This window comes from Sinocyclocheilus rhinocerous, unplaced genomic scaffold (assembly GCF_001515625.1).
Source record: "Sinocyclocheilus rhinocerous isolate Xijiao unplaced genomic scaffold, SAMN03320098_v1.1 scaffold43, whole genome shotgun sequence".
Taxonomy (NCBI): Eukaryota; Metazoa; Chordata; class Actinopteri; order Cypriniformes; family Cyprinidae; genus Sinocyclocheilus; species Sinocyclocheilus rhinocerous.
In genome coordinates this window covers 595714-606899 of record NW_015628370.1, presented here as the reverse complement: position 1 = coordinate 606899, position 11186 = coordinate 595714, and the positions used below count along the sequence as shown (strand labels likewise).

The window sequence follows — 11186 nt, the reverse complement described above, 5'->3', positions numbered from 1 at the left end:
GTTCTGCACAAAAGAGGGTTTTTAAAGACACTCCGTTGTTGTTTCTAATTCATTTACACACTCGTGCCGTCAAACTGTTGTATAAACGCAATATCACACTCGTAGAAGTGAAATATGGCTGTATATCGGCATGCTGTGATTACCTATAGCACTCGACCTGCGGCCTCGTGCCTACGGCCGAATCACAGCCATGCCGATATACAGCCATATCTCACTTCTACGAGTGTGATATTGCTCATATATACACACACATACACTACCGGTCAAAAGTTTGGTATCAGGAAGACTTTTAATGTTTTTTAAAGTCTCTTATGCTCATCAAGGCTGCATTTATTTGATCAAAAATACAGAAAAAAACAGTAATTTTGCTAAATGTTATTACAATATAAAATAATGGTTAATATTTTAATATCCTTTAAAATTATACTTATATATATATATATATATATATACATATATTGGTAAAATATTACAATATCTGACTCATTTAGTGATAACAAATGGCAAGCAAATAACTAAACTATCAACGATTAATATCAATAAATAAATCTGATATGGTAATATGTTAGCAATACATTGTGAACCCCAAAATTCAGAGATTCATGTTTCAAAAGATAAAAACAGTGGGCTCCAAAAAGTACTAGGATATTTAATCAACATACTTAATACTTAATTTGCATTAACAAAATATCAAAAACAAGTGCCACTTATTTTAAAGAAATTAGCACAAAAAACCTTTAAGAAAACATTTCTCAAATTACAAAACACACATACTTGACTATAAATATGTAACTGACTGGCCCAAAATGGCCTTTAGTTTGTATATTTCTTTACAGATGCCACTTTGAAATTGGCGTCCAACATAGACAAGTGTGACTAAATCTACCAAAAACATTTGTGGCCTCAATCCTTCTGCAAATTGAGATGGGCTAGATTGTTACCTTGCACCCTTCACATGCGCTAACTCCATAGTGGTAGCCCGAGGACTTGTCCTGGCAGACGAAACAGGGCTTGTAGATCCGTGGTGGTGGTGGTGGAGAAGGTGGGCTGGGTACGAGCTCCTCTGAGCTTGTGCTCTGGGTCTCCACAGCTACAAGAGAACAGAAACAGCCTTTAGTTTGACTCAATGTGCCATAATTTCCTCACAAGGTTTATTATTAGGTTCCTTCGTGCACAAAGAAAACAGCATTTTGTGTTTAGCAACAGTCTGCAGTGACCTTCAACCTTCAAAAGATGCTGCCGCTCCCCAGGAAGGCTCAGCGAGGGAGCGCTTGTGCATCCCGATGAGCAGCTAAGGTCAAGCTTGTCAGGAGAACGTCTCCATTCCTGGAGTGAGCAGACAGATAGGCTGGTGCCACGCTCTTGCTTTCCTCCCAGTTTCAGCTGCTACCGACTGGGACGAGTGCCAGCCTTAATTAATAAAGTCATGACAGTCAGCCGGGGTGTGGAGGGAGAAACCGCACGCTGTGCTTGAGTGGAGCTGCACTGCACCGTCAAAGAGCTGCCATGACCGAGAGCTTATGAAACAACTGTGATTTAAATAGCAGACCATGAGAAAAACCCACGCCAGAGTACATCCTGCCCTCTCCCCACGTCAAGGGCACAAAACGACAAGGGCTTTGCATTTTGAATAGCTGAAATTCTCTGTCACTGATGATTCCCTGTATGAATATGCCCACATGTAAATGACTGTCTGCATGGTGGTGATGATGGCACCGGTATATTTTCAAAACATAAATGTACACAGACACATTCCACTCCGCAACCCTCATGTGTCTCTCTCTTGCTGCCATCCTCTCCTTTCCCGCTGTGTCTCTCACAAATGCCATGGCGTGGAGAAAAATGAGATGAAGACACAGGTTGCTAGTGAAGGAGAACATGCTATTATGTGGGTGCAGTTAGCAGGTGTCATTAATGCAGAGACTTAGATATTGTTTCAATAACCCCTAATAGATGTTGAAAAGGGGTAATTGCCACATTAAAGGGGCAGCCCATTCAAAATTTTAGTCAACCCCAAGTTGTTCCAACTTGTATACGTTTCTTTCTTCTGCTGAACACAAAAGATGATATTTTGAAGAATGTGGATAGCCAAACAGTTGCTGGTAGCCACTGACTTTCATCGTATGGGGAAAAATACTATGGAAGTCAATGGGGATCATTATTGGGTTTCATTATTTAGCATTTTTCTGACCTTTCTCTCTGACCCTTTAAATGTTTTTGCTACTGCAGTAGCATTAAATATTTTTGGTTTAAATATTTTGAAACATGTTAAACAGTAGGGCTGGGTTTTGACACAAATTTCACAAATTGATTCGATTATCCTTCACAAGCTTTCAATTCGATTTGATTCCAATTTTGATGCGATTAGATTCAATATAGATTTTGGATATATATCAGGTACAGGACATAGCAAATTTTCTCAAGGAAAAAAACCATCTCTCAACTAATGCTGTAAAATATACCTGAGAGTCAATAATACGGAAGGTTGAAATTTGCTGATTTGTATACAAACACTTAAAATATAGGCTACTCAGTTTTTGTAATATTAAAGTTATAATACTAACTTTAACTTACATAATTATATTTCTACACCAATTCGTTTTTTGAAATATAAACATTTACTTTACTTTTTTTTTATTTATTTTTTTTACTGCTCTTCAATATTTAATTTATGTTTGAATAAATCAAGCATTGGTTGTCACAAAAACTTGACGGATTTATTCAAACAAATTAAATATTGAAGAACAGTTAAAAAAACAAAAAACAAAAAAAAAACCTTTTCCGCGTTTAAAACACTGAGCGATTACATGAGATAGGATATGGATTTCGGTAAGTTGTACTTTCTTTTTAACATACCTTCAGATTTTCATTCATGTTTATTTCATTCTGTAACTGCTATTAAAGCGGAGGAGACGATCAGATCACGCTGCCGCTTCTAACCGAGGCACTACAGCGATCTGTCACTCCACATTAAACAGCGCCAAAACGGCATTTTTTAATATAATAATGATAATAATAATGGACAGAATGGCAATAAAATGGACAGAATTTGAAATGAGACTTTGTTTCATATCAAAACTAACAAATCACAAATCTTATTGCGATTTATAGACCCTTTTCACATGACGTCACGCAACTTACGTTTTGACTTGAAGCACGGTATTCTTACTTCCGCCCGGCATAGTAAAGCGCTATCGCTACCAGCACGGAGTTCACCCAGACACTTGTACATCTGCCACAAATACGATTAGAGGATAATTGCAGCGGTCTACTCTCGTCCTCATTCAAGGCGAGGCATCTGGCATCTCAAACGAACTTACCGAATACCGATCGCAGAGATTTGCTGCTTGAAGTCGAGGGAGAAGTTGAAAACTGAGCAGTCATACTTTCTGATTAACGTGACTCTCGCGCAGTGTTTGCTGTCTTTATTGCAGATTAAGTTGATTAGATACAGTATATAGCTATGTCAAATAAACAAGCATGTGGTAACAGAAAGCCTTTTCATTCAATAATTTATGTACTGCTCAATACAGCGTCTGTATGTACAAGAATAAAGTTCAACAAAACAAGCTTGTACCATTTAAATATCAATAAAACGGGGTCTATATTTTTCCGCTTTATTTTGATAAACATGACAATATAATTCAGAAATTAATAATAAAATTAAGTTTACATATCGATCATATCAATCATTAATAATCCACAAAGAAAGAGACTATACATGTAAAGTCAAATTAAACGGGGTAATTATAGAGGTCCATAATTCTGTAGCACTAAGGCTTGACAGCGGTCCTTCTTGCATTGTTTCAATATAAAGCCATTTTATTCTTTCTTAAACTGGATAATATTGGGTTTCTTTTCAGATCAAATGCATTTATGGATGTGAAACTTGTCTTAATATGAGAATATTTAATATAAAATATGACTTGTGTCCATGTAGTAAAAAAAAAAAAAAAATCATGAGGTTTGTCTTTTTTTTTTTTGCAGAACAACTACACTTGCATGTAAATATACACAGAGAATTTACACAGTGGACTCACTATTACAATCATCACAGCAACAACTGAAATAAATCAAATAAATTATCCAGGGAATGACATAAACCAAAATAACAAATGAAACGGTTTTAAGTATATATTTCGTGTGGATACGTAATCGTTATCATACAATTCTGAAAGCAAGTCTATAACATTGCTACAGTTGCTGCAAGCTAGCCTCCCAACCATCTAAAGCAGATGTAGAATAACGCTTACAAAAGAACCCGACTGCAAGTACATTAATTTTATTAGTATTAACTCATAACGGACGCCTTTATATTTCAAGTTGTTCCCGCATTTTCCCGAGAAGTCTCCGGTGTAAAGGTATAAAAGAAGTACAGATACACTGCGTTGCAGAAAAGCGGACGTTAGTTGACATCATTGTGAAAAGGGTCTATTGGATGGGAGGTGCACTACAATGTTCCGTTCATTATCTGACAGGCTAGACGAATCGATTCTTGGGATTTATTAATCGATATAGTTTCATAAAAATGAGAATAGATTAAAATAGAGAAATCGATATTCTTTACCCAGCCCTATTAAACAGTGAGTTAGGTAGGATCTCAGCTTTGTCTATTACGAGTGGTATAGTAGAAAACGAGACCTCACCTCCATCGCACTACACATGCACTGTTGCTGAGCCAGTGGGCAACCGTTTGCGTCTATTTCCTGTGTTCAGAAAAAGCAGTCAAAGCTAAAAATACCCACCCTGGCTAGCACAGTCAGATGAGGATGTCGAGTTCTTATCTCTTTCCACACACATACAGCAAACATCCCCACAAACGCAAACACGATTCCCAGCACACGATCAAACGCTAACACAACTGACTTCAACGCAGTGTGTTGAGAGCTGCTTAATGGTTTTATTTAGCAAATGAAGAAAGAAAACGAGAAAAATCTCAAATAATGTGGGGAAACTACAAAAGAAAAACAGAGACCCATGAAGGCACAGTTATGGAGAATTACGAGCAATAACTTGGGAAACACAGGGTTTTCCCAAATATACAGAATACACCTTCTGAACAATGCATTTCCAGTCAATCACTGAATAAAACAAAAAACATTTTACAGAAATGACTCAAAAAGCTATTTCTTGCTAATTTGTAATAAGAGCTGAGCAAATGAGAGGGAAGAAAAAAAAAAAAGTTCAAGATAGAAATTTCCATGAATTTTCCAGGCCTGGAAGCTACAATTTTATTATTCCCTACAAGTCCCTAATAATTCCAAGCTTTTTAATGACTATGGTAACTAGAAGTCGACCAATATTGTTTTTGTTTTTTTTGATGGCAGATACTGACATCGTAGGGATGGCAGATGACCAATATAAAGCCGACATATCATTATTTAATAATACATTTTTTTTTTTTTTAAATAACACGTGCTGCAGTAAAACAATTTACATTTTTACATCACATTTCCTAAATAAGAAATAATTTGAAAATGAATCAATTTGACAAGATAACTTGATAAAAAAAGATTTATACTTCAGATGTGTTTAGATAGTGTTGCCAAAAATATTTCATACTTTGTCCTTTAATGCAACTGTTTTACCCTTCAAAGGCAAAAGGCAGTACCAATGCCTTCAAACAATGTGTCAATTTAATTAATCTGTATATAAATTTGCACCATTTAAAAAAAAATTTTAAATAAGAGCTCTTAATGGAAAAACATAAAACAAACTGGTATCTCAGCACGAAACATTTGCAGATGGTATTTTCACACACAGAGAGAACAGGAAGTGAGAAAAACTACCGGCTGGCATCACACATCCTGCTCTCACGAACACGAAGCTTAAAGAAGGTGAGACTGTTTTTAGATGTCAAACAGTTCATTTCTCTCCCACAATTATTCTCACTGTTGCACTCGTTCCCTTTCACCAAACCTCGCTCTCTTTCTATGCCATTCGCTCGTTCCCTACAGCGCCGTCTGACCTCTTTCTGCTGCGCAGCTCCAATATGAGTGGCACATTTTCCATAACAGGGACAGAGCTCAACACAGATCCAGGACAACATTATGGGAACTGCTCTTCTGACAGCAGACACTGGGGCGATGGGCAAAATTACGCCTTCATCTACTCTCACCCATACCACAATGCACCAAACTTCCTCGATCTGATCTATAATAAATAGTGCATATTAAAAATTGAACGGCTGAACTGAACCGAGAAATCCCTCGCTCTTATATAAGTGAAAGTTTGAGGGTTAGAAGCTGCTTCCCTGAACCCGAATAACCCTGAATAACCGCAGAACTGGCAGCTTCCTGTGAAGCTGTGATCAGGTGGCACGCTCTAATTACGCACTCTGTTGCATCTCCGAGGAGACGCGTCTTAGTCATGGCTGTTGAGTTGGCCTGTAGCTCTGGAAGGAACAACCTCATGCTGAAATCAACTTTAATTATGCCCAGAGGTTCGACCCAGGGTAACCTTACATTAACCGCTGTGAGGCTTTTGGAAATGGGTCAGTTTCACCACCTGTCCGAGACGGCCCTCGTGCACACAGAAGACATCAGTTACCGAGGTGTTCTTTAGCCGTTTGACATCACCACGTACTTCCACTCACTTCCAAAGCTGGCAGGCCAATTAAATCTCACATTAAAACTGCCAACACATAGGCTCTGCTCCAAAACACAGTACACAGGCTGCCTAGACAGCATTTTAAGGCATCAAAATGTATGCAGTCTTCTAAAATACTCTTCTAAATGCTTTTAGTCACAACCTAAGGCAGCAATGCATGTATCCTTCATAAAAGAGGCAATCCCAAAAAGCATTGCAACTATGTAGGCAACGTGCCAGGTTTTGGAGCACAGGTGTAGCTTTCGATAATTTTACTCATTCCTTTCTTATCATTTTGTGAGGGTTTGAAATCCCAACAGGGCAAAAAATGTCATCTTACCACAATCACTAGGACTTGACTTTTTGAGAGTAAGACAGAAATAATAATGGCATTAATGGCAGCCTGCACAAGCAGCTGGCACTGATGTCCTGTCACAGCAAAAGAAGTTTGAGAGGGGTGAACGGCAGAAAGATGGTTCTTGTATTTCAAGTTTCCCCTAGAGACTGTTAACTGAACTCAATGAACTGCCCTGACCCCTGTCTATTAATGAAACACAAGACAAATCATCACACACAGCAAATACACTTTGCATAAACGTAGAAAATTTATTTATTATAAATATACTATCACAAAAATATAAATGTATTAAAAATACCTCATACTCTAAAAAAAAAAATCTATTACTTTATATCTTACCTAACTTAATATAAATATTAAGTAACACCACCACCAACAACAACAAAAATGATAATCAAACATTAATACCATGTATGTGTTCAAATTTGTATGAATTTGTATATATAATTATCTTAGGGCCAAAAATCAGACTTGATTTTAGGGTCATGGGCTGAAAGCAGTTGCACTGTATCCAACTATATTGAAATTAACAAATAAAGGTCACTTGTATTCTATTCATTTTAATATAATAATAAAACAAAAAGTGTCAAATCAAATCAAACCAAATCATTATAAGCCAACTTTGGTTTGGGCATCTCTGTTTTAGGGTGCTTTCCTTCCCACTGTTAAAAATAATTGGCATTAATTTTAAAATTTCACAAAAACAAAACAAAATAATGGCAAACTACAGGTATTTGAACACTGCTATACAAATAAACTAAACTGAAAATCAATATAAATTACACTTCATTTCCCACATGGATATGTATTTAACTTATACGTACAGTACTAGCATATTCTGACATTTCACAGGGCATGTCAAAACAGGCTACAGTCAACATTATTTGTGAGCTCTATGCAGTAGAAACCACATATAGGGAGACAATTATGTTACTTGCACATAGAGTGAGAAAAATATTATGGTGTGAAAGTCTTTGAGCGTGTGGGTGTGTGCCTAAGTGAGAAAAATAGAGGAAAGCTTGTGAGTTATGTGCGAGAGAGCGAGAAAGATAGAGAGCGAGTGTGAGAGAGGGAGAGGAAAAATAGGGCAGACCATGAAAGGAAAACGCTGCATACCTCTCAGCGTTGGCGGTAGCTCTCTTGGGGAAAGTGGATCCTGGTACAACTATTAAGCCTCCCTATACTTACTAGGGCTGAACGATTAATTGCATTTGCGATAATATAAAAAAAATCGCAATTAGATTTTCCAAAATCGTTCAGCCCTAATACTTACCCGACACACACTCAATAAAAAATGAGTCCCGTTTCTTTGTGTTATTCAAAGTTAACCCAGTGAGAGGGGGAGAGGGAGATGGATACAAATGGAATCAAGGCCTCATCATTACCAACACCATTATGGTAATGGGCCAGTGCTGCTGGGCACAGAGAGATGGAGACGCTGGAGAAAAATGAGGGAGCGTGCAGGATGAAAAGCACGCACTCATGTGAGACTACGATGTAGGTCACTTTGCACTACAGTGCTGGTGAGTCACAGGCCTGGATCTGTAGCTCAGTCTGGTGACTCATCTCTTTAAGCTCTGCCTCTTGTCTCCTATTGGTCAATGAGGACATGATAGACTGCTTTTTTCCACCAATAGTCATCTTTTTTAGTTAGGGAAGTGGCGAAATTGTTTACTCATAACCACTTGTGCTGGTATTCAGCCTCCCAGGACTGTATACACTTAACAGAAGAGTATATTTCATACATTGCTAAAGCAAATAATCAAACAAGCCACTTTATGAATACATGAAGACAAAGGGATGACTTGATGTTTATCTGCAAACAGCTCAGTTGTCTCAAGAATGTCAGCTGTCAATTGATTCGTAGGAGCTGCACTGAAGGTCTGAGTGATTCAGAGAAGTGTCTAGCACAGCACAAATGGTTAGACACTGCTGGCAGGTCAAATTCCATCTTGCAACATTTTAATAACTTCAGCTGCAAAGTGTCTTAAGGGAAACGCAGATGTCCAGCTCACTCTTCTGAACAGGATCGCTCTTTTAAGCGAGCTACTATGCAGCTCCCAGACGCTAGACTATAAGCAAAGATATCATGCTCTGATTCATGAGTCGTTGTTTACACAGCACAGAACAGGTCATGAGAACAGCATTTGCCCACAAACCAGTACTGTTGTTGAAGTAATAAAGTCTTCTGTAATCTATATTTTATAAAATGGCTTTATGGTGCTTTCAGACTGCTCAGAGAGCAATTCAAACTTCACTCAACTCAAACACACGCTCTTTGTGTGGCATCCAGTCAGCTGGTGAATGGACTGAATGATACGGCAACTATTGTTCATTTTTAATTCAATTAATCACAGGTACTTTGAAAACATCTGAAGTGCCAGACGTGTGATGCATGAAGATCACAAGACCATATGTGTGCAGTGAGGAACTATCTTTAATGGTGCTTTGCATTTGGTCTGACAAAAAAAAAGAAAAAAAAAAGTGCTGACTGGACAATAATAGGCAAGATGCGAGCACTTTACAATGACTTGCTTTACCAACTTTAACAACGACATTATAGGCTATATGCAATGTGATCTTTAAAAAACAGCTGACCTGCGTTTTATATTTATTTACACAAATGCTGGCATCTGTTTTTAACTGTAAAAGCTTTTTATATAAACTTAATACATTTAATATTTTTTTCTGAATTACATTAATAAAACGGAAAATTATAGACCCCATTTTATTGATATTTAAATAGTACAAGCTTATGTTGAACTATTCTTGTACATACAGGCGCTGTATTAAGCAGGACATAAATTACTGAATGAAAAGGCTTTCTGTTACCACATGTAAATGTATAAAACGTTTGTTTATTTGAGAAATATATCTAACCAACTTCATCTAACTGCAATAAAGACAGCAAACAGTGCGCGAGAGTCGCGGGAATCAGTGACTGCAGTGCTCCGTTTTCAACTCCTCCCTCGACTTCAAGCGGCAAATCTCGCCGATCGGTATTCGGTAAGTTCGTTTGAGATGCCAGACGCCTCTACCTGAACGAGGACGAGAATAGACAGCAGCAGTCATCCTCTAATCGTATTTGTGGCAGTTGTACAAGCGTTTGGGTGAACTCCATGCTGGTAGCGATAGCGCTTACTATGCTGGCGGAAGTAAGAATACCCTGCTTCGCGTCAGAACGGAAGTTGCGTGACGTCATGTGAAAAGGGCCTATTTCGTAGCTCAACAAGTTGACCGAACTGTCACTTGCCCCGTTTGGTCACAAATGCATCACGACGTCTCGCTTTCACTGATCAAATTCATGTGTCTTTATTGGTCTTGCAAACTTTGGTTTTCTATGAATATTGTCTTCAAAAAAATCTAATTAAAGCATGTTTATATATTTATAGCCTAGCTGTCATTAGCGTAGCTACAGTAGTGAACCGTGACTCTTCAGCCTAGGCCTTCTCCTCCTATACTCGTCGGGGGAAAAAACTACCAGCCTAGCTTACGGTGTCTTCTTCTAAAAGTCATCTTTAACAATTCCACCTCTAAAACTAGAGGCTATCCAGCCTTAATGCGGTCGCACACCAGACGACATGTGCAGCCCTGCACCGCGCCACGTCTTTAAAATTCCCACACATTGTTTTCCATGACTGTATGCACACCGGTGGCGCCACTGGCGACTGTCTGTGGATCCTGACTCCGGGCGCTGTTCATAATCCTGCCGCGCCACAGAGCACCTCAGTGCCACTCACATCATTTTCCATTAAATTACATTATATCTGTCCCAAATTATTGTTAATATACATTATGACTTCATCCTAGGTTGGAAGATTGTGTATTGTGCATTTTTTAGCAAAACGTTTGTCTTTCTGTGGCTCTAATAAATTCCGTGATTCATTGTGCTATAGATCACAATTTCTCATCCCGTTTGCTGACGCGACGCGTTCAGTGTGTGATACGCGTTGCACCAGGGCACCACTGTGCTTCTTGTCCGATGTGCGACGGCAACAAAACAGCACAGCAAAAGTGACTAATATTACCAAAATAAAACAGCTAAATTTAAGTTAGGGCTGCACGATAAATCGCATGCGATATTTAATGCGCATCTTGTCAGAAAGCTGGTTCTGTAATCAGCGGTAAATCTCCATCACGTGCGTGCTTTCACATTGTGCAGCATTAACTACACAGAGCTGTTGTTCACTGACGAGCTGCGCAAAAAATCGCGCGAATATGAACGTGGTTTTGCGCAGCT

The 11186-nt window shown here is 38.4% G+C and overlaps 1 protein-coding gene across 3 annotated transcripts in view; it reads right to left on the bottom strand.

The window, feature by feature from the left end:
- Positions 1-11186, bottom strand: part of rarab (retinoic acid receptor, alpha b) — a 133422-nt gene that overhangs the window by 20650 nt on the left and 101586 nt on the right. For all 3 annotated transcript variants that reach the window (XM_016549346.1, XM_016549347.1, XM_016549348.1), the window contains one exon: positions 942-1090. In XM_016549346.1, coding sequence (XP_016404832.1) covers positions 942-1090 — 149 coding nt within the window. The remainder of the gene's footprint in view (positions 1-941; positions 1091-11186) is intronic.